At 42.2% G+C, this 24,074-nt stretch overlaps 1 protein-coding gene across 1 annotated transcript in view; it reads right to left on the reverse strand.

Moving 5' to 3' along the window:
- Positions 1 to 22,112, reverse strand: part of SMIM36 (small integral membrane protein 36) — a 31,535-nt gene extending 9,423 nt beyond the window's left edge. The window contains exon 1 of the mRNA XM_075845618.1: positions 21,757 to 22,112. Coding sequence (XP_075701733.1) covers positions 21,830 to 22,093 — 264 coding nt within the window. The 5' untranslated portion in view covers positions 22,094 to 22,112 and the 3' untranslated portion in view covers positions 21,757 to 21,829. The remainder of the gene's footprint in view (positions 1 to 21,756) is intronic.
- Between the last annotated feature and the right edge of the window lie 1,962 nt (positions 22,113 to 24,074).

A 24,074-nucleotide genomic window follows, 5' to 3' on the forward strand; every position in this document is an offset into this window, starting at 1 on the left:
GGTAGTAATACCATACAAAATAAATACTAGACAACATTTACCATATGTCTACTTTATGTTGGCTTCATTTTTGAACGTCTTTTTATTTTTCTAGGACGTCGCAAGGAACTTAGAAAATTTCAAAACCCTTTTTTTAGGGACCAGTTCAGTTCTGAAGTGGCTTTGAGGGTCTATATGTTAGAAACTCCCTTTAAATCACCCCATTTAAAAACGACACCCCTCAAAGTATTCAAAACAGCATTTAGAAAGTGTCTTAACCCTTTAGGTGTTTCACAGGAATTAAAGCAAAGTGGAAGTGAAATTTACAAATTAATTTTTTTTGCAGAAAATAAGTTTTCATTAAAAATTTTCTATAACACAAAATGTTTTACCAGAGAGACGCAACTCAGTAGTTATTGTCCAGATTCTGCAGTTTTTAGAAATATTCCACATTTGGCCCTAGTGTGCTAATGGACTGAAACACCGGCCTCAGAAGCAAAGAAGCACTTAATCAGTGGAAAACCCCCAAAAGTGACCCGATTGGGGAAACTACACCCCTTAAGGAATTTATATAGCGGTATTGTTAAGGATCTGCCAGGCACAGCTTCTGTATCCACGCCCATAGGTAATCAGTCTGCACCTGCTTCTATGTCTGTGAGACTGACTCCATCTTCCACCACTCAGGATGGCAGGCTTAGGAGTGGGAGAGCCTATCACAGCCTGGCCAGACGGAGCTAGCTCCCACCCTCTGTTTATTTATACCTGCCTTTCCTGTTCCTCCTTGCTTGCGATTCTTCTCTGTTGGTTTCCTGGCCCTGCTGCAGCTTCTTGAACTACTTGTCCCTGCTTCGTATTGACCCTGGCTTACTGACTAATCTTCTGCTCTGCGTTTGGTACCTCGTACACTCCTGGTTTGACTCGGCTTGTTCACTACTCTCCTGCTCTGCGTTTGGCACCTCGTACTCTCCTGGTTTGACTCGGCTCGTTTACTACTCTTGTTGCTCACGGGGTTGCCGTGGGCAACTGCCCCGTTTCCCTTTGTTCTGTGTTTCCTTGTCTGGTTGTCTGTCGTGCACTTACTGAGTGTAGGGACCGTCGCCCAGTTGTACCCCGTCGCCTAGGGCGGGTCGTTGCAAGTAGGCAGGGACTGAGTGGCGGGTAGATTAGGGCTCACTTGTCTGTTTCCCTATCCCTGTCATTACATAATCACAAGCCCATATACCTACTCTACCCTGGTCCCTCACACCACTATGGACCCCCTTGAGACCCTGGTTCAGAAAATGCAGGGTTTCTCCCTACAGGTCCAGGCCCTGGCTCAGAGGGTCAACCAGCCTGATGCCACCATGGTAGTGCCCCTCACCTCACCTCTTGAACCCCACCTCAAGTTGCCGGACCGGTTCTCAGGGGACCGGAAGACTTTTCTCTCCTTTGGGGAGAGTTTTAGGCTCTATTTTTGTTTAAAGCCCCACTCCTCAGGTTCTGAGAGCCAGCGGGTGGGTATAATTATGTCCCGGCTCCAGGAAGGGCCCCAAGAATGGGCCTTCTCCTTGGCTCCTGACGCCCCTGAACTTTCCTCCGTTGATCTTTTCTTTTCTGCTCTCGGACTCATTTATGATGAGACTGACAGGACTGCCTTTGCCGAGAGTCAGCTGGTGACCTTACGTCAGGGTAAGAGACCTGTTGAGGAGTATTGCTCTGACTTTAGGAAGTGGTGCGTAGCTTCTCGGTGGAATGACCCTGCCTTAAGGTGCCAGTTTAGGTTGGGTCTGTCGAACGCCCTGAAAGACCTGCTAGTTAGCTATCCCTCTTCTGACTCCCTAGACCAGGTTATGGCTTTAGCGGTACGACTTGACCGACGTCTCAGGGAACGACAACGTGAACGTTTATGTGTTTTCTCCTCAGACTCCCCCATGATGCCTCCCGAGGTTCCGTTGCTTCGTTCTTCCACGGAAGACTCGGAGGTACCTATGCAACTCGGGGCCTCCGTGTCCCCCCAACAATGTAGAGAGTTCCGCAGGAAGAATCGTCTCTGCTTCTATTGTGGGGATGACAAGCATCAAGTGAACACCTGTCCTAGGCGTAAGAATAAGCAGCTGGAAAACTTCCGCGCCTAAGTGATCATCGGGGAGGTCACTTGGGCGCACAGGTATTTCCCGTAAATATGAAACGTAATAAAATCTTGCTTCCCTTTCAGGTCTCTTTTGGTGGTAAGTCTGCTACCGGCAGTGCCTTCGTGGATTCAGGGTCGTCTGCTAATATCATGTCTGTGGAATTTGCTATGTGTCTAGCTATGCCTTTGATTGATTTGCCTAAACCTGTCCCGGTAGTGGGTATCGACTCCACTTCTCTTGCTAATGGTTATTTTACACAGCATACCCCTGTTTTTGAACTCCTTGTTGGCTCCATGCATTTGGAGCAGTGCTCTGTACTGTTAATGCAGGGATTATCGTCCGATTTGGTTTTAGGCCTTCCCTGGTTGCAGTTGCATAATCCCACGTTTGACTGGAATACTGGGGATCTTACCAAATGGGGTAATGAATGCTTGACGTCATGTTTTTCTGTTAATTCTATTTCTCCCCCTGAGGAGGTGAACACGCTACCTGAGTTTGTTCAGGACTTCGCTGATGTTTTCTCTAAGGAGGCCTCCGAAGTGTTACCTCCTCATAGAGAATACGATTGCGCTATCGATTTGGTACCAGGAGCTAAGCTCCCTAAGGGTAGGATATTTAATCTCTCTTGTCCCGAACGTGAAGCCATGAGAGAGTATATCCAGGAATGCCTGGCCAAGGGTGACATTCGCCCCTCTACTTCTCCGGTAGGTGCTGGCTTCTTCTTCGTAGGGAAGAAGGATGGTGGTCTTAGGCCATGCATTGACTACCGTAACTTGAATAAGGTCACTGTAAGGAACCAGTATCCCCTTCCTTTGATTCCTGATCTCTTTAATCAAGTTCAGGGGGCCCAATGGTTCTCTAAGTTTGATCTACGGGGGGCGTATCACCTTATCCGCATCAAAGAGGGGGATGAGTGGAAGACTGCGTTTAACACGCCCGAAGGTCATTTCGAATACCTCGTCATGCCCTTTGGGTTGTGTAATGTTCCCGCGGTCTTCCAGAATTTCATAAATGAGATTTTAAGAGATTACCTGGGGGTATTTCTTGTAGTGTACCTTGATGACATACTTGTGTTTTCCAAGGACTGGTCCTCCCACATTGAGCATGTCAGGAAGGTGCTCCAGGTCCTTCGGGAAAACAAACTGTTTGCGAAGACCGAAAAATGTGTGTTTGGGGTGCAGGAGATACCATTTTTGGGTCAAATCCTCACTCCCCATGAATTCCGCATGGACCCCGCCAAGGTCCAGGCTGTGGCGGAATGGGTCCAACCTGCTTCCCTGAAGGCGTTACAGTGCTTCTTGGGGTTCGCTAATTATTACAGGAGATTTATTGCTAACTTCTCGGTCATCGCTAAGCCTCTTACGACCTCACTCGCAAGGGTGCTGATCTCCTCCACTGGCCTCCTGAGGCTGTCCAGGCTTTTGAGGCCCTTAAGAAGTGCTTTATCTCGGCCCCGGTGTTGGTTCAGCCCAACCAAATGGAGCCATTTATCGTGGAGGTTGACGTGTCCGAGGTGGGAGTGGGGGCTGTCTTGTCCCAGGGTACCAGGTCCCTCAACCATCTCCGTCCCTGTGCCTACTTCTCCAGGAAGTTTTCGCCCACTGAGAGTAACTATGATATTGGCAACCGCAAACTCTTAGCCATTAAATGGGCATTTGAAGAGTGGCACCACTTCCTGGAGGGGGCTAGGCACCAGGTAACGGTCCTTACCGACCACAAGAATCTGGTTTTCCTAGAATCGGCCCGGAGGCTAAACCCGAGACAAGCTCGATGGGCGTTATTTTTTACCAGATTAAATTTTTTGGTTACCTATAGGGCTGGGTCTAAAAATATTAAGGCTGATGCACTGTCGCGTAGCTTCATGGCCAGCCCTCCTTCGGAGGAAGATCCTGCTTGTATTTTGCCTCCAGGTATAATAATTTCCTCTATTGATTCTGATTTAGTCTCTGAAATTGCTGCTGATCAAGGTTCAGCTCCCGGGAACCTTCCTGAGAACAAGCTGTTTGTTCCCCTGCAATTCCGGCTAAGGGTACTTAGGGAAAATCATGACTCCGCACTATGTGGTCATCCAGGCATCCTTGGTACCAAGCACCTCATTGGCAGAAACTATTGGTGGCCTGGGTTGCCTAAAGACGTTAAGGCCTACGTCGCCGCTTGTGAGGTTTGTGCTAGGTCCAAGACTCCCAGGTCCCGACCAGCGGGCTTACTACGCTCTTTGCCCATTCCCCAGAGACCTTGGACCCATATCTCCATGGATTTTATCACCGATTTGCCTCCATCTCAAGGCAAGTCGGTTGTGTGGGTTGTAGTAGACCGCTTCAGTAAGATGTGCCACTTTGTGCCCCTCAAGAAACTACCCAACGCCAAGGCGTTAGCTACCTTGTTTGTCAAACACATCCTGCGTCTCCATGGGGTCCCTGTCAATATTGTTTCTGACAGAGGGGTACAATTTGTTTCTTTGTTTTGGAGAGCCTTCTGTAAAAGGTTGGAGATTGATCTGTCCTTCTCCTCTGCCTTCCATCCTGAAACTAATGGCCAAACCGAGAGGACTAATCAGTCTCTAGAACAATATTTAAGGTGTTTTATCTCTGACTGTCAATATGATTGGGTCTCATTCATTCCCCTCGCCGAATTTTCCCTTAATAACCGGGTCAGTAACTCGTCAGGGGTCTCCCCCTTTTTCTGTAATTTTGGGTTTAATCCACGGTTCTCCTCCGTTTCACCTGGTAGTTCCAACAATCCCGAGGTAGAGGTCGTTCATCGGGAACTGTGCACAGTCTGGGCCCAGGTTCAGAAAAACCTAGAGGCGTCCCAGAGCATACAAAAAACTCAGGCAGATAGAAGACGTTCTGCTTACCCCTTGTTTATGGTCGGGGAACTGGTGTGGCTATCGTCAAAGAACTTGCGCCTTAAAGTCCCGTCCAAGAAGTTTGCTCCCCAGTTTATAGGGCCGTACAAGGTCATTGAAGTCCTCAATCCTGTCTCCTTCCGACTGGAGTTGCCCCCATCTTTTCGAGTACACGACGTGTTTCATGCCTCCCTCCTTAAACGCTGCTCCCCGTCCTTGGCTCCCTCGAGGAAACCTCCTGTCCCCGTTCTCACCCCTGAGGGGGTAGAATTCGAGGTGGCCAAGATTGTGGACAGCAAGATGGTCCAAGGCTCCCTCCAGTACCTGGTCCATTGGAGAGGATACGGGCCTGAGGAGAGGACTTGGGTACCCGCCCGGGATGTTCACACTGGGGTATTGGTCAGGAGGTTCCACCTTCGTTTCCCCAATAAACCAGGTCCATCTAGAAAGGGTCCGGTGGCCCCTCATAAAAGGGGGGGTACTGTTAAGGATCTGCCAGGCACAGCTTCTGTATCCACGCCCATAGGTAATCAGTCTGCACCTGCTTCTATGTCTGTGAGACTGACTCCATCTTCCACCACTCAGGATGGCAGGCTTAGGAGTGGGAGAGCCTATCACAGCCTGGCCAGACGGAGCTAGCTCCCGCCCTCTGCCTATTTATACCTGCCTTTCCTGTTCCTCCTTGCTTGCGATTCTTCTCTGTTGGTTTCCTGGCCCTGCTGCAGCTTCTTGAACTACTTGTCCCTGCTTCGTATTGACCCTGGCTTACTGACTACTCTTCTTCTTTGCGTTTGGTACCTCGTACACTCCTGGTTTGACTCGGCTTGTTCACTACTCTCCTGCTCTGCGTTTGGCACCTCGTACTCTCCTGGTTTGACTCGGCTCGTTTACTACTCTTGTTGCTCACGGGGTTGCCGTGGGCAACTGCCCCGTTTCCCTTTGTTCTGTGTTTCCTTGTCTGGTTGTCTGTCGTGCACTTACTGAGTGTAGGGACCGTTGCCCAGTTGTACCCCGTCGCCTAGGGCGGGTCGTTGCAAGTAGGCAGGGACTGAGTGGCGGGTAGATTAGGGCTCACTTGTCTGTTTCCCTATCCCTGTCATTACAGGTATAGTGAACACTTTGACCACACAGGTTTTTTGCTGATTTTAGTGGAATAAGGTCGTGAGATTGAAAATCTAATTTTTTTCAGATAAAACGTGGACATTTTCAATTTTTACAAGGAATAAAGGAGAAAAAGCACACCAACATTTGTAAAGCAATTTCTCCCGAGTTCAGCAATACCCCATATGTAACTGCTGTTTGGACACGCGGCAGGGCTCAAAAAGGCAGAAGCGTTATTTGGCATGCAGATTTGGCTGGATTGTTTTTTGGGCGCTTTGTCTCATTTGTAAAACCCCTGAGGTACCAGAGTACAGTGGAAGCTCACAAGAAGCGACCCCATTTTGGAAACTACACCCCTTATGGCATTTATTATTTGCCTGGACATATGACAGGGCTCAGAACTGAAGAGCACCATGCACATTTGTGGTCAATTTTGGTGATTTTCACAGCATTGGCCCACAAGTGCAGGGCTCTGTGGTCAAATGGTAAAACAAACCCCTAAGTATTGACCCATATTTTGGAAACGACATCCCTTAAAGAGGCTCTGTCACCACATTATAAGTGCCCTAACTCCTACATAAGGAGATGGGCGTTATAATGTAGGTGACAGTAATGCTTTTTATTTAAAAAAAACGATCTATTTTTACCACTATATTAGTGATTTTAGATTTATGCTAATGAGTTGCTTAATGCCCAAGTGGGCTTATTTTTACTTTAGACCAAGTGGGCGTTGTACAGAGGAGTGTACGACGCTGACCAATCAGCGTCATGCACTCCTCTCCATTCATTTACTCAGTGCATAGGGATCCTGCTAGATCCTTATGTGCTGTCTTATACTAACACATTAACAATACTGAAGTGTTTAGACAGTGAATAGACACTCCACGGGATGTCTATTCACAATCTCTGCACATCAGAACACATGACAGGATAAGTCATAAATGTCAGATATATGAGGGTCCCACTTCTGGCACCCGCACCTATCTCTAGAACGGGGCCCCTTGAACCCCGTTCTGCCGCCCGTTGCGGCTGATGCAGTTGAATTCCGAACATGAAAAAGGAAACAGCGTAGCTCGCTGAGCTACACTTTTTCCGTAAGCCCCATGGAACTGAAAGGTAGTTACAGAAACAGAGTAACTCGCATGCTACGCTGCTTCCGAACTGCCATTCACTACTATGAGAGTTACGAAAAGAGCCTAGCCTTGCGAGCTACGATGTTTTCTTCTTCATGGTCGGAACACAGAGCAGTAGAATGGGGTTTAGGGGCCCTGTTCTAGAGATAGTTGAAGATCCCAGAGATGGGACCCACATCTTTCTGACGTTTATGACATATCCAGTGGATATTGAGCCAAAAATAGGAAATTTTTGAAGCAGCACAAGTCCCGAGTTCCTGCACGCTGTCAAGCCAGGCAAACCTTCTCTGGCATAATGTAAATTCCAACAAAGCAGTAGGACTACAGCACATGTCTCCAAATCTTCAAAAAGGTTTTATTGTCAAAACATCTTGCAACAAACAGGCAACGTTTTGACCCGCAGTAAATGAAGGGTCTTTCTCAAGCCTAACAAATCTAAAAACATCATCTTAAATAAATAGGTGCATTTGATCACATGGTGCATTCCAACCTATCAAAATTCTGATCAAAGTCTTCCAGGTGAATTATACATTAGTTTAATTAGCAGCAATCAGTGGTTATATAACAGTACAAATGTGTATTAAATCGACATACAATGTACATTCAATGCAACAGTTGATACATATATGACAATCATTATCTTGCCAAACGAAAACGAGGAAGAGAAGTTCACCACACTACAGCTCCCAGCACCGATCTCAGGTTCTCATTGCGCACGCTCCATAGTCCTTGGATCAGAGAGGCACATATGTGTCAACCTAACCTGTTTCTGTGTTGAATCTGATACTATTCTATCAACCCGTAGTAGTTCCCTCTATAGTAGAGATTCTATCATGTGTCTGTGTTGATTACTACTGTACAAGAGAAGATTGTTTCTATCCGTTGCCTTAACGAATAAATCCATTAGGAATGTTCCATCCTTCCGTTGTACCATCGTATCCAAGAACTACAGTTCATGGTCAGAACAAAGCATCGTGAACTGCAGTGCCGGGATATGACTGTTCAATTCCAAAAGGAACGGGTTGATAGAATAGTATCAGATTCAACACAGAAACAGGTTAGGTTGACACAGATGTGCAACAAATTCAAGAAGAGGGGTTACCCTAGGAACCTTGTTCAGAAACATAGAAATAGATTGGAAACTGATCTATTGGAACTCACAAAGAAGCAGAAACAGGTTGATCGAATACCGTTCATATCAACGTTTGGCAACTTGAGTGGTCGCATAAATAATGTTCTACGTAAATATTGGCCAATAGTGTCCAAGGGACATAGTGAGATTGCTACATTTAATACACCACCCATTATGTCCTATCGAAGGTCTAGGAATATTAGAGATTCATTGGTTAAGTCAGATGTGGGTAGCAAAAAGAAAGATACACAAGTGCTACTTTGTCCCCTTAAAAATGGAAACTTTCCTTCTTTGAATTGCTGTAATTGTAATAATATTCTAAAAGGCAATACGTTTCAGCACCCCTATACTGGAAAAGTTTTCAACATCAGACATATTTTCACGTGCAATTCTGATTTTGTCGTGTACATGATAACGTGCCCATGTTCATTCATTTATGTAGGAGAGACGACCATGCCTATTAAATTGAGGATCAATAAACACAAAAGTACAATTAGGAAGAAAATGATAGCGCTATCATTACCAAAACACTTCATTGAGAAGAACCATCAGTTGAATCAATTGAGGTTTAGGATATTAGACTGTGTTCCTATACTCAGAAGGGGTGGGAAAGACCGAAGTTGTTAAAAAGAAAAGAATTACGCTGGATTTATGAACTCGACACTCTATATCCTAGGGGCCTGAATTTAGAGTATAAAATAATACCTGGACTCTGAGTTTTCATTGCTGTTTTTAACAAATTTTTAACATTTTGCACTTTATTTGGTGATTATCGATATACTTTTATTCATTGTTATTTCTATTTTTGCAGTTGAAATGTGTTTATCATGGAGGTTCGTTCACGACACATCAGCAAACACACAACCAGGATGGAGACTACGTACAGTCGTTTTCCTCTTTCATTCTCTTCTTTGGCGTGCTGTGTAAGAGTACCCTTATCTATGATATATAACTACAGTAATTCAATATTATGGGCTGAAAGGGAGTTATTATATGAACCGACAAACAGGTCTTCTCTAGTCATTTGTGTTATCACCTGTCTGTTTACCGGACATATGTTACGAGCATTCCCTGTTATTTTTTGATTACTGTTGCGATTTAGCCTAAATGGGACATATAACATAGATTATGACTTGATTATGGTTAGGACATATACATACAGGATTTCATATGAGGTCATACATGGAGATATAGGGTGATGCTTCTTCCGCTTATTCATTGGACACTTATGAATATCTGACCTTGTGGTTGAATGGTTACGGCGTCCGGGCTCATAACATTGGTGCATAACACACTTGAGTGATAAGATGTGGAATTGAATGAAATATGATTTTGATACTGACCTGATTAGATGATCACGCCGATCTGTCTAGTTTGAAATGGATGAGGCTTGATGTGCTGCATACTGTACCCAGTGGCATAACTATCGTGGTAGCAGCCGTTATGGCTGCTACATCGGTAGTGCTGCTACTATGGGGCCCGCGCCGCCGAGCCTCCAACAAGTATGGGCCTGGCGACACAGGCCCTCTCATGACCGTAGGCGTCGCTAGCAACGGAGGGGGCCCCAGTGCTAGCGACAGCCAAATACATGCATTAGCGCTGAATGATCATTCAGCGCCTTACAATGATGCTGATTAGCCAATCACATCATCACAGATGACATCATCGCGCCGCTTCCATGCTTGAAAGGCGCTGATTGATGGGGCAAATCATTCTGCCCCGCCAATCAGCGTCATTGAACGACGCGTCATTCAGCTCCTGCAGACCTGCTCAGAAGAGAGCTAGTCTGCATTGCCAGCGGACAGCGTGGGAACAGGGTCATGTGAGTATGTCAAGTTTTTTGTTTTTTTTATAAGTAAAATTGTGAGTGGTATTATCTATAGTGGGGGCTCTATCTACAGGGGGGCGTCGTCTATATGTGGGCCACTATATACAGGGGGGTCTATATTTGGGGATGTGGGGCACTAGTTACAGGGGTGGTCTGTATGTGGGGATGTGGGGCACAATCTACAGGGCGGTCTATATGTGGGGATGTGGGCCACTATATACAGGGGGGTCTATATGAGGGGATGTGGGCCACTATATACAGGGGGTCTATATTTGGGCTACTATATACGGGTGTGGTCTATATGTGGGCCACAATATACAGGAGGGTCTATATGTGGGGATGTGGGCCACTATATACAGGAGTGTATATGTGGGCCACTGTCTACAGGGGTGTAAAGGATCTGCCAGGCACTACATCTGGGTATACTCCCAGGATTAATCAGTCGACACCTGAGGCCAGACCTCTGAGACTGACACCTGCTCCCACCAATCAGGGTGGCAGGCTCAGGAGTGGGAGAGCCTATCGCGGCCTGGTCAGTCAGAGTTAGCTCCGCCCCCTGTCCATTTATACCTGCCGTTTTCTCTTCCTCCTTGCTTGTTATTCTTTTTGGATTCCTGGCCCCACTGCTGCCTTGCTCCAGCCTGCTTCTGCCGTGCTTCTGCCTTGCTTCAGTTCCGTTTATCCTGCGTTGCTCTGCCCCTGGCTTGCTTCTGCTCCGTGCTCCCGTTTGTATACTCCACTACTTCCTGATCCTGACTGGCTCATTCACCGCTCCGTTTCCTCGCGGCGTTCCGTGGGCTACTGTATTCCCTTGCGTGTTCCCTGTTTGTCTCCCTTGCACTTAGACAGCGTAGGGACCGCCACCAAGTTGTACCCCGTCGCCTAGGGCGGGTCGTTGCAAGTAGGCAGGGACAGGGCGGTGGGTAGATTAGGGCTCACTTGTTCCCTTCACCTCCTTCCTGCCATTACAAGGGGGGTCTGTATGGGGGTACTATATACAGGGGGAGCTATATGTGAGACTATACAAGGGTGGGCAATATGTAGATCACTATCTATAGGGGAGATATTTTTTAGGGCACTTTCTATAGGGGTGGGCTATATGTGGGACACTATATACAGGGATGGGTTACCTGTGGGGCACTAGCTACAGGGTGGCTAAATGTAAGGCAATGTCTACAGGGGTGGGAAATATGAGGGACTCTATATACAGGGGGAGCTATATGTGAGACTATCTACAGAGGTGGGCTATATGTGGAGCACTATCTATAGGGGAAGCTATATGTAGGGCAGCACGGTGGCTCAGTGGTTAGCACTACTGCCTTGCAGCTCCAGAGTCCATATGTGTGCACTATCTACTGAGGGCTGTATGTGGGACACTATCTACAGGGGCTTCTATGTAGGTCACTATCTACAGAGGCTCTATGGGGTCACTATTTACAAGGGGCTATGGGGGCACTATCTACAGGGGGCACGGTGTGTGTGTGACAGTGTATGGTACGATTATAATCAGGGACACAGTGTATGGTGCTATTATAGTTAGAGGTGCAGTGTATGGTGCTTTATTATATTTAGAGGTGTTGAGAATTTTAACTTCGTTTATAGGTGCAGAAATGTTTTAAAAGTGAGAAGCTGAAGACATCGGAGCCGAAAACTGCAGAAATGGGTCATGGCCGGTAGAAATCCATCATAGATGTATGGACCGGAGGGAGAATAAAAGAACTAGAGACCTCACCAGTGAGTAACTTAATGTAAATGTTTATTCTGCCTTTAATCAGTAATGTAGTCACTGTATGATCTGCAGTGAGATGATGGTGGTATGATTTTTTTTTTGTGAAACAGCATCTTCCAGCATATTCTCACCTTTGTTTAGGCCATGCTGAGAGCTGTAGTTTTACGCCGTACAAACCTATACAGCAGGGGTTGCACTAAATTGAGCTGTATTTGTTCTGGTGTTGTATATATGTACTGATCTTGGTTCTGGTGCTGTATATACATATGAGATTTGTTTTGGTGCTGTATATATGTACTGAGCTTGGTTCTGGTGCTGTATATATGTTATGAGTTTGGTTCTGGGGATGTATATATGTACTGAGCTTGGTTCTGGTGCTGTATATATGTCAGAGCTTTGTTCTAGTTCTGTATTTATGTACTGATCTTGGTTGTGTTACTGTATATATGTACTGAGCTTGGTTCTAGTGCTGTATATATGTCAGAGCTTGGTTCTGGATCTGTAATTATATAGGATATACACTACCGTTCAAAAGTTTAGAAAGAAAAGCACAGTTTTTGTCAATGAAGATAACATTAAATTAATCAGAAATACACTCTATACATTGTTAATGTGCTAAATGACTATTCTAGCTGCAAACGTCTGGTTTTTAATGCAATATCTACATAGGTGTATAGAGGCCCATTTCCAGCAACCATCACTCCAGTGTTCTAATGGTACATTGTGTTTGCTAACTGTGTTAGAAGGCTAATGGATGATTAGAAAACACTTGAAAACCCTTGTGCAATTATGTTAGTACCGCTGTAAACAGTTTTGTTGTTTAGAGGAACAATAAAACTGACCTTCCTTTGAGCTAGTTGAGAATCTGGAGCATTACATTTGTGAGTTCGATTAAACTCTCAAAATGGCTAGAAAAAGAGAGCTTTCATATGAAACTCGACATTCTATTCTTGTTCTTAGAAATGAAGGCTAATCCATGTGAGAAATTGCCAAGAAACTGAAGATTTACTACAACGGTGTGTACTACTCCCTTCAGAGGACAGCATAAACAGGCTCTAACCAGAGTAGAAAGAGAAGTGGGAGGCCCCGCTGCACAACTGAGCAACAAGACAAATACATTAGAGTCTCTAGTTTGAGAAATAGATGCCTCACAGGTCCTCAACTGGCAGCTTCATTAAATAGTACCCGCAAAAAGCCAGTGTCAACGTCTACAGTGAAGAAGCGACCTCGGGATGCTGGCCTTCATAGCAGAGTGGCAAAGAAAAAGCCATATCTGAGACTGGCTAATAAAAGTAAAAGATTAATATGGGCAAAAGCACACAGACATTGGACAGAGGAAGATTGGAAAAAAGTGTTCTGGACAGACGAATCGAAGTTTGAGGTGTTTGGATCACACAGAAGAACATTTGTGAGACGCAGAACAACTGAAAAGATGCTGGAAGAGTGCCTGACGCCATCTGTCAAGTATGGTGGAGGTAATGTGATGGTCTGGGGTTGCTTTGGTGCTGGTAAAGTGGGAGATTTGTACAAAGTAAAAGGGATTTTGAATAAGGAAGGCTATCACTCCATTTTGCAACGCCATGCCATACCCTGTGGACAGCGCTTGATTGGAGCCAATTTCATCCTACAACAGGACAATGACCCAAAGCACACCTCCAAATTATGCAAGAACTATTTAGGGAAGAAGCAGGCAGCTGGTATTCTATCTGTAATGGAGTGGCCAGCGCAGTCACCAGATCTCAACCCCATAGAGCTGTTGTGGGAGCAGCTTGACCGTATGGTACGCAAGAAGTGCCCATCAAGCCAATCCAACTTGTGGGAGGGCCATCTGGAAGCATGGGGTGAAATTTCTCCCGATTACCTCAGCAAATTAACAGCTAGAATGCCAAAGGTCTGCAATGCTGGAATTGCTGCAAATGGAGCATTCTTTGATGAAAGCAAAGTTTGAAGGAGAAAATTATTATTTCAAATAAAATCATTACTTCTAACGTTGTCAATGTCTTGACTATATTTTCTAGTCATTTTGCAACTCATTTGGTAAATATAAGTGTGAGTTTCCATGGAAAAAACAAAATTGTCTGGGTGACCCCAAATTTTTGAACGGTAGTGTATTTCTAATAACAAAATTACAGGGCAGATAGTATTGTTCTCAATTCATTGTATATTTAATGGCAATCTGTCTGGAAGTTTTAAGAACTTGAACCGCCACCATGCGGTAATACATGACCTGACAATATTTCCAAACATTCCCTTGTATGTTTTTTTCAGATGCAGCAAAATCCTTAAAATCCACTTTTAAAACGGCACACACTATATGCTAATTACTCATTAGAGGGTCATGGGTCGGCTATCCTGAAGAGTCACATAGTCCTGCCTCCAAACCCACCTTTCCATCCATGCTTGAGTGACATCTCCCTGGTTGATACAACATTCTCGGATGCGCCATTGCCTTGTAGCACTATACACAAGGGAGGGGGCTGTGTGGCAATATACACAAAGGGGGCTGTGGGGCACTATACACAAGGGGCAGCTGTGTGGCACTATACACAAGGGGGAGCTGTGTGGCACTATACACATGGGGGAGCTGTGTGGCACTATACACATGGGGGAACTGTCTGGCACTATTTACAAGGGGGAGTGTGGCACTATCTACTAAGGGGGGATGTGCTGCACTTTCTACTAACGGGGGTATTGTGGCACTATATACAAGGGAGGGGTGCTGTGTGGCACTATATACAGTGGGAGATGTATAGCGCTATATACAGTGGGGCTTTATGGCGATATCTACAGGGGGCTGTATGGCACAATCTACAAGGGGGAGGTGGGGGCGCTATCTACAAATGAAGTGTGAGATTGTCTATAGGCGGGGCTATACAGCACTGTCTACAGGGGGGTTGTATGGCACATTCTACAGGGGGCACTATTTATAAGGGGGCTGTTTGTGGCACCCAAGTAGGGGGCCCCATTAAGAGTTTGCTATGGGGCCCAGTCTTTCCTAGTTACGCCCCTGACTGTGCCTCTGATCTACGGACTATGGAGCATGCACAATGAGAACCTGAGATCGGTGCTGTGAGCTATAGTGTGGTGAACTTCTCTTCCTCATTTTCATTTGGCAAGATAACGATTGTCATATATATATATCTCAACTGTTGCATTAAATGTACATTGTATGTCGATTTTATACACATTTGTACTGTTATATAACCAGCTGATTGCTGCTAATTAAACTAATGTATAATTCACCTGGGAGACTTTGATTACAATTTTGATAGGTTGGAATGCACCATGTGATCAAATGCACCTATCTATTTAAGATTATGTTTTTAGATTTGTTGTTAGGCTTGAGAAAGACCCTTCACTCACTGCGGGTCGAAACGTTGCCTGTTTGTTGCAAGATATTTTGACAATAAAACCTTTTTGAAGATTTGGAGATGTGTGCTATTGTCCTATTGCTTTGTTGGAATAGCCAGTGGATATGTCATAAATGTCCCTGATGGGAAAACCCATTTACGTAAGTAAGTCGTAATAATTTACTGCTGAGAGTTCTTTTCAAAACTTACCAATGCACACAGTCGACCGCTCCAGACTGACCGACGCAGTAGCAACATCATCACTACCGGCTAACATCATACGCCGCACCAAAGAGGAGCAGTTCCAGCCATTACATTAGTGGTGAGTTAATTAAATGTTTGACCAAATATAGCAGGCAAATTTTTAAGTTGATAATTTTGTATGGCCCGCGAATGATGTTATAAATATCCAAATGGCCCTTGACAGAAAAAAGGTTCCCCACGCCTGCATTAGAGCTTTATGTGCTTATATGTCTCGCTAATTTCTATGACTTATACTCTTAGATGTACACACATTAATTATATCGGTGTTTATATGTATATTGTCATACTTCTTCTATGTACATGACTGAAATGTCATGATACCGTATGTACTTTTCTAAATTGGGTCTATATGCACCATCTATCTTTTGGTTAGGACACTGCAATAATTCTACCCAGCCGGGTATGTGATATTTTTATGGTGATACAGGATCACTTACGATGCTGTATTTTTGTCATTTTCTGTATACATATTTTATATTTTTGTGAATAAATTTTGATATTTTTATAACCCTTGAGTCGAGTGCCCTTTGTTTTTCCGGGTTTTCTCTGTCCGTCTCTGTATATATAATTATCTATGCCCGGGCAGCACTGTACCAATTGTACTGTACTCTGGTGGGTTTTGTGATTTGTAGTTTTTTTCTTTGATGTTATGCTAAGGAATGTAGCACCTCTAGTCTTGATCTCCCTTTTTTTGGTTGATTAACCTAATCGTGCATCATGGTTATCCTGCATCCATATGATCGCTTTTCCGATTAGGTTGTCGTCCTCTCACCTTTTTTTTTTAATGATGGCATATGATCTTGACGATACTGTCAATGCTGAAATTTTAGCTGTTCTGAAAAGTCAGTTTAACTAATTTCAGGAGGAGTCCACTCATGATTTGTTTGGTCTCTTTAAAAACCATCGGAAGTTGATATTTAGCCACTTACGTAGAAAGTGGGAAATAAAAAAGTCTTGATAAATATTTGAACTCAGACCTAGCTCAATATGGCCTCCTCTAATAATTATAGTAAAAATAAAACCAAGAATGGGAATAGACGTAAACGTGTCAACGGCCGTCATTCGGCACAATCCAGGTCATCTTCTAATGACCATGAGACTAGTGATTATACCTCTAGTGATAGAGAAAATAGCCAGGATAGCTGATCGGTGACACAACGCAATACACCCTCACAGATTAGTGGTTCAAACTGGGTTGGTTTTTTGGAAGACGAAAGACCAGACAAGGTAAGAATCAAATGGGGAGTAACCGCTTAAGGCACAAATAACTGATCTTATAGGTTGTGATAATAACATTATCAATCTAACCAATTTCTCTCTTACATAAGCTCATATCTCTCTGCTGAATTGTGGCCTTTCCTTTGTTCCAAGTACTGGTGGCAATGACTTTGAAGTCTATAAGTATATCCAACTGTTTGTACGTAAAATTATTTTATGTCTATATCACATGCGGGGGAGTGGCCACGATCCACCGGAGATATCTTAGGAATGTCATGAAGAGTTCCTGGATAATCTTACTTCTCAAGAGGATGCAGCATTATTTGCTCTGCCGGAACTGTATGATCCTAATATTAAGTCATTAATTCCATCTACACCTAGTATTCCTTTGTTTACTGAGTTATAACCTACCTGTCTCACTATGCCCCCAATATCCTCTAATAGATATGTAAGAGCATTTATGGAAGGAATTGATCGTGATTTAAGTCTTGTTGATTGGACTCATTTGTCGAATGACAATCTCACTTATGCTGAACGCAAGGCTCTTAATGAACTATGTGATGCCAAAGGGATTGTCATAAAACCAAGTGACACAGGTGGCAACGTAGTACTACTCAAAGAGGATTAATATCCTGGGGAAATAGTGAGACAACTAGGTACTTCTAGTTACGGACGGGTATTTGATAACCATTTACTTGACATTACACATAATGCAAATTGCAATTTGCGAAAGTTTAATTAGCAAAAACGAGTTCCATTATCTCAAACTTAAAAAACCTAGAATGCCAACTATTTATGTTTTACCTAAGGTTAACAAGAATAGACAGCTACCACATGGACGCCCTATCATTTCGGTCATTTCGGGTGATTATGGCCCGACTAATAGACTTGGACGATTTGTGGACAAAAACGTAAGACCTTTGTCTACTCATTACCATCATTTGTGCTTTATACAGGTGACATGCTATCCAAATTATATGATCTAACCATACCCCCTAATTGTTTATTGGTAGGATTGGATGTGGAGTCTCTGTACACCTCCATACCTCATTGGGCTGGCCTGAGTGCAGTAACATTTTATTTAGATATGTATTGGCCTGATTTTGCTAATTAAAAGTAGTTCATTGTTGACATGCTTGAATTTGCATTAACCCATATATATATATTTTTTTGATGGCAAGTTTTATTTACATGTGGAAGGCACTGCAATGGGATCATTCTGCGCCTCATCGTATGATTGCCTCCACCTAGGATACTGAGAGTCGGTGGCTGTCTATTCTTGAGAACTATTTCAGAGATACGTCCCCTGTTGGTTTTGTTATATTGACGATGTGTTCGTGGTGTGGAATGGCACACGTGAACAACTTGATGCCTCTGTGTGTCTTCTTAATAGTAATAAATGTTATATTAATCTTATGTAGAGATTAGTTTTCATGACCTTATGATAAGGAAAAGTGGTAATGGGGTTGAAACCCGCATGTTTAGAAAACCAACTGCTGGTAATACTCTATTGTTGGCACATAGTCATCATCCAAAATCTTTAATATGTGGCTTTCCTGTGAGTTAGTTACTGCGGCTTCGGAGAATTCATATTTTTTCTGACTTCAAAAAAGAAGCTTATTATTTAGAGGTACACTTTAAGCAAAGAGGTTACTCTGGTAAATGTATTAAACGAGGATATAATAAAGCCCTACATACTGATCGAGAATCTTTACTTCAAACTAAGAATAAGAATAAAAATAAAAAAGCAAATACAAACAATACTAAAATTCCCCCTACAACTTTGGGTAAGCAAACTAAAGTTAGATTTATTTCTCGCTTTGGTCAGCATTGCTACAGTAAAAGAGGTTCTAGTAAAAAATTGGCCGCATTTGACTTTATGTGGGGCCATACATGGCATGATAGTTGACTATCTAAGTATGACCTCAAGACATGCTCCAAATTTACGTGATCTACTTGTAAGATCTGAAGTTAGGAGATCTGTTGTGATGACATGGCCCACTCATTCATTTAAGGGAATGTTTAAATGTGTTATGTGCTCCCAATTCAAGTATGTCAAGAAATCCAATGCATTCTTTGACTCTAATAATAAGAAAAAATTATCTGTACAAAGTTTATTAAATTGTCACCTTAAGGAATAACATGGACAGTCGCCTGAGGGTTTTTCATTTATCTATCAACTCCCAAGGGATAATAGGGGTGGTAGTCGTGATCGTCTGTTGCTCCAAAAAGAAAGTATATGGATATATACTATGAAATCTCTTCATCCCTTTGGTTTAAATAGTGAACTGAAATTAAATGTTTCTTTAGGTGTTGCCTGTGTCCCAGGACTCTACCCACGTAACTATATCCAGTGCGTGGTCCGACTCCTGGAAATTTACGGTCTGTCCTCATCTATATGGTCTTTTTGGTAATACATGTTGGTGCCTGACACGGCGATTCACATCAATGCTGTTGACCGTATTGCTACGTATATTGGGCTTATGGCCTTGTGCTTTTCTGTCATTTTTCAGCCCTGCATGTGCTTCTATAGGGCTGAATGTTTGGTTGTTATGCCATGCAGCTGTTCATATTATCTAAGTGGTGATTCACCATCCTGACGTCATTGACCTGCTAGATTTAATTTCTTAGATAACCATTAGAACTTCATGTGCTTATATGACTCACTAATTTCTATCACTTATACTTTTAGATATACACAGATTAATTTCATCGGTGTTTATATGTATATTATCATACTTGTTTTTCGTACATTACTGAAATTTCACGATAATTACTTCTCTAAATTAGGTCATTATGCACCATCTATCTTTTGGTTATGACACTGCCACAATTCTACCCAGCCGGGTATTTGACGTTATCATGGATCACCTATGATGTTGTATTTTTGCCATTTTATATATTAATATATATTATATTTTTGTGAATAAGTTTTGATATTTTCATAACCCTTGAGTTGAGTGCCCTTTGTTTTCCTGTCTTCCTTCATGACGACACAACTCTATGTACAAGCAGTAGCAGTAATACAGCGATTACATAGAGTACAGCGTGGACAGTCTTCATGATGGTGAGTCGCAACGTCATAAAGGAAAACTGTGCCACTAGACTTCCGCCAGTGCTGTAAAAATCAATTAAAATCTCATAATCAGCGTGATGGGGGACCGGAATGTATATTAGTGAGTGTACTCACATACTGAAGTGAGTATACTGCTAATACTTTTCGGTCCCTGCATAACCCCTTTAATGGGGTTCGTCATCTTGTGGTATTTTTGTCAGCAAGAATAGCGCAGTCTGATTAATTATCACAGTAGATAACTTAATGCGCAACACAATATATATGTCTTCTTATAGTGCAAGCTCATATACATTCCTTTTAATTTTGTCCTAGACCCACAGACAGTAGAATTTCAATTGTACCATAAGTCTATTAAAAATGCTATAATTTTTTTTATATGAGTGAGTTAATACGGTTTTCTTATCAATCAAAAAAAAAACTTTAAATATTACTATGTGTACATGTGATGGCTTTTTAGATCAGGAATGATAAAATTAGTTTGGCTAGTGAACATTTTCACGGTGTGTGGAAGACGGACATAGGAATATCAGACTGTAAGTTACACTGGGACCTAGACTGACATCCGAGAGTACATTATCTGTATACTGGTTCTAGATAAATAACTAAATTACGGATTCCACATTCTATTATTACTGCCGACTGAGAAAATATGCAGGAACTATTATACTACAGAGTCATGGTCCCTTGCAATACTATAATAACAAGTTTAATGTATATTAAATGTATATATATATATATACCTATATCAGTTGCTCTTTAACCATTGACATGATTTGTTTTACTGTTAGATACATAGGGTTCTATGGTGATCTATTGTCATCTAGATCTCTGATCCAAGTAGAAGCCCGGAAGGTCCAGAACTTGCAGCCATAATAAATATGCTGATATCCGAGCACATTATGGCCATCTAAAACCATCCATTGGAAGATTAACATAGCAATTAAAAATCAGTAATATCTGATAGGAAAGAAGTGTAAGCAAGAGACTGCACCAAGGCATGCAAGCCAAATCTCCGATTTAACCCCCTCAGCTTCTTATATGGTTAGCCTACACTAATTCATAAGGTACTACATTGACAAAAATGATCTAATATTCCATATCCCCCTAAAAAGTCTTCTATACTAATTATTACCCTTCTTCAGAATTGATCCAAAATTTCCATTATTTGTTCTGTGCTTATCTGGGTAGCAGCAGCCAACATTTAACATGGGTGACAATCCAGGTCTGTGGAGAACTAGGGTTATTGCATACTTAAAATGAATGGTACTGAACCTACGTCCGGCTTGCAGAACAGGCCAGGATTTTAACGGGTTAATACCCTAATACAAAAATGTAGACAATACTAAAGAGTTATGCCTACGTATAAATAACAAATAAAATACAGAGGAAATGCGGTGCTGCCAAAACATTGTGTGCGTCACAACCAGGGAATCATCATGAACTTATAATTGTTGGCTATTGAACAGCCAATCTACGCGATCCATATATATTAAAACCTTGTAAGAACATCGGTGGGGTGGGGATTATAGTCGCTCATGTTGAGGTTGAATTTTAGACATGTCAGGTCCACATTTAACCATGTGAAAAGATGTCATCTATGAACCCCACCAACTTCTACAATACAGGGGGACAGCATTTCTCTCTTTCTTCTCAATGTTCCCCTCAACATTGCTCTTCAGTATTTAGATTTGATATCTTAGGGTGCATAGAAGTGAGCCGTCACTCTAAGTAAAGTCTTTTAAAATATGTTTCTATATATGATCTTTATGTTAAAAACCTAAAACTATCTAAAGCAACTTCATATAATACAAAACTAACCAAAATTTTTAGACAAACTGTAAACTGAACCATAGCTGCTTTACATATCTTTTGTGTGACCACTCTTCCATACTGTATTTATGTCAAAGTAAGATGTAGATCCTCCATAGTTAGATCAATAAATGACAAATGAATAATCAAATGGATTTCTAATTACCTAATTACTTACTTGTTCCTTCGGAGAGCAGTCATTCTTGAGACTCCTCAAGCTTCCTTCACACAATTGTGTTCAGATAATCTCTTCATACCACTGTTATTTTCTTTCCTAATAAATCAGTTCTGTGCTCATAGGCCTTTCCCCAAGTAGCACTCTGCTGCATTACCACCAAGCGAATAGGCGACCTGTTCTCTGGCACTGTCTCTGGAGCATACTCCTTACTCGGATCCTTTCCCCGGCAGTCATACAACACACAGGAGATGAGAAAAACCAGCAGGAGAATGACATAACTTGCCACAAGAATAATTAAGTTTAGCGTCACCGGGTCAATTTCCAAATAAAACTCCATTACGTCTCATATTCTTTCGCTATACTTCTGGGTTATGGATTTCTTCAGTTCTGTAAGAGCAGGGAGAGGTGAATGGATTCTATTAGATGCACAGGATTGTGTGGTAAAAATACATTTAATCCCCTACACTCATTTCCAGGCTGCAGGATTAAAGCGGCTCAAATTAATAACTTAATCCTTTCCCTTTGAGGACCACGTAGAAGATGCATTTTGTGTGATTGAAGTGAAAGCGTGGTCATATCACCACTCAAAGCTGATTAAATATGAAAACTGCCACTGCTTTTCGTTTTTTGATCATTTCAGGCTGATAAGAAACTGACCTTTAAGGGGTTTGCCAGGTCACATTTTGCATTTTTGAAGTGTTCTGTATTGATGTGTATCAGTGTGTTTGGTGCAACTTTCGAAATACTTTTTATTAAAAATGATGTTACTTTCTTGATACAGCTGCTTTGTATCCTGTATACAGAGCAGCTGTATCTAGTGCTAAAACCTGTATCCGTCAGGTCAGGGGGAACTGACGGGTTTCATGTAATTTGGTCCTGCGTGTCAATCGAGCTATTACCAATCAAATCTAAGTTCATAACTAAAGTATGAGAGAAAACAGGTGGACCCTGCATGTCAGAGACAAGCAGAACCCGCTTAGACTGAACCCGTCAGTCCCGTTGACCTGACGGATACAGGTTTTAGCGCTAGATACAGCTGCTCTGTATACAGGATATAAAGCACCTGTATCTCAAAAATGTAAAATTATTTTTCATAAAAAGTAATCAGAAAGTTGCACCAAACACACTGATATATATATATATATATATATATATATATATATATATATATATATATATAAAATACGTTTTAGAAGGTGTACGTAGCCTTTGAACTGTACCCCATATATTCCAATTAAAAATAGTCATTCTTATGTAAACAACAAACTACAGCCCCTATGGGGGTTTTCTTTTTAGTCTTTTCTTTCTCATTATAAATTTGATGGATTTAAAAGGTAATTTAGTATAGAAATATACAATTTTAAATTTGGCAGTGACATTGAGACATCTGATCTGATGTTTACAATCATCAGTTCTTACTATTAGATTAAAATGATAAAAGGGACTGAGAAACTGATTATAAAACAGCGACCCAATTAGATGAAAAAAAAGATCTGCAAACCAAATAAGATAAAAGTTTCACAGGAATGGTCTGTTGTTAAGCCTTCTGGTGCAAGTTACTCTTTAATCTCATATTACCCTTTATTGTTTTATTACATTTTTTATCTCATTATGGTGGTGGGATTTAAAAGGAACGTATCATCTATTTAATTTTAGGTCTATTAATTAAATGTATGTACTGTACTCGTATTTTAAGACCTATAAAATGCACAGGACTATATGATGAACCCATGTAGTGGTGGTTTTTGGTAGAAGAGATGGTATTATTTTATTTTCTTGTTTTATAAGGTAGAAAAGGGGGCAAATACCTTGTTGTATAGGGTAGAAGAGGGGTTAATACATTATTCCCTGGTGGTCTAGGGTAAAAGTTGGGGTTAATAACTGGTGGTTTATTGGATATGAGTGGTGTTCATATTTTATTCCCTGCTTGTCTAGTGTAGACGATGAGGTTAATACCTGGTTTTCTGGAGTAGAAGAGCGGTCATATTTTATTCTCTAGTTGTCTAGGCTAAAATTGAGGGTAGTACCTGGTGATCTAGGGTATATAAGGGGTGTATATATTTTATTCCCTGCTTGTCTAGTGTAGACGATAAGGTTAATACCTGGTTTTCTAGAGTAGAAGAGCGGTCATATTTTATTCTCTAGTTGTCTAGGCTAAAATTGAGGGTAGTACCTGGTGATCTAGGGTATATAAGGGGTGTATATATTTTATTCCCTGCTTGTCTAGTGTAGATGATAAGGTTAATACCTGGTTTTCTAGAGTAGAAGAGCGGTCATATTTTATTCTCTAGTTGTCTAGGCTAAAATTGAGGGTAGTA

This window comes from Rhinoderma darwinii, chromosome 13 (genome assembly GCF_050947455.1).
Source record: "Rhinoderma darwinii isolate aRhiDar2 chromosome 13, aRhiDar2.hap1, whole genome shotgun sequence".
Lineage (NCBI taxonomy): Eukaryota > Metazoa > Chordata > Amphibia > Anura > Rhinodermatidae > Rhinoderma > Rhinoderma darwinii.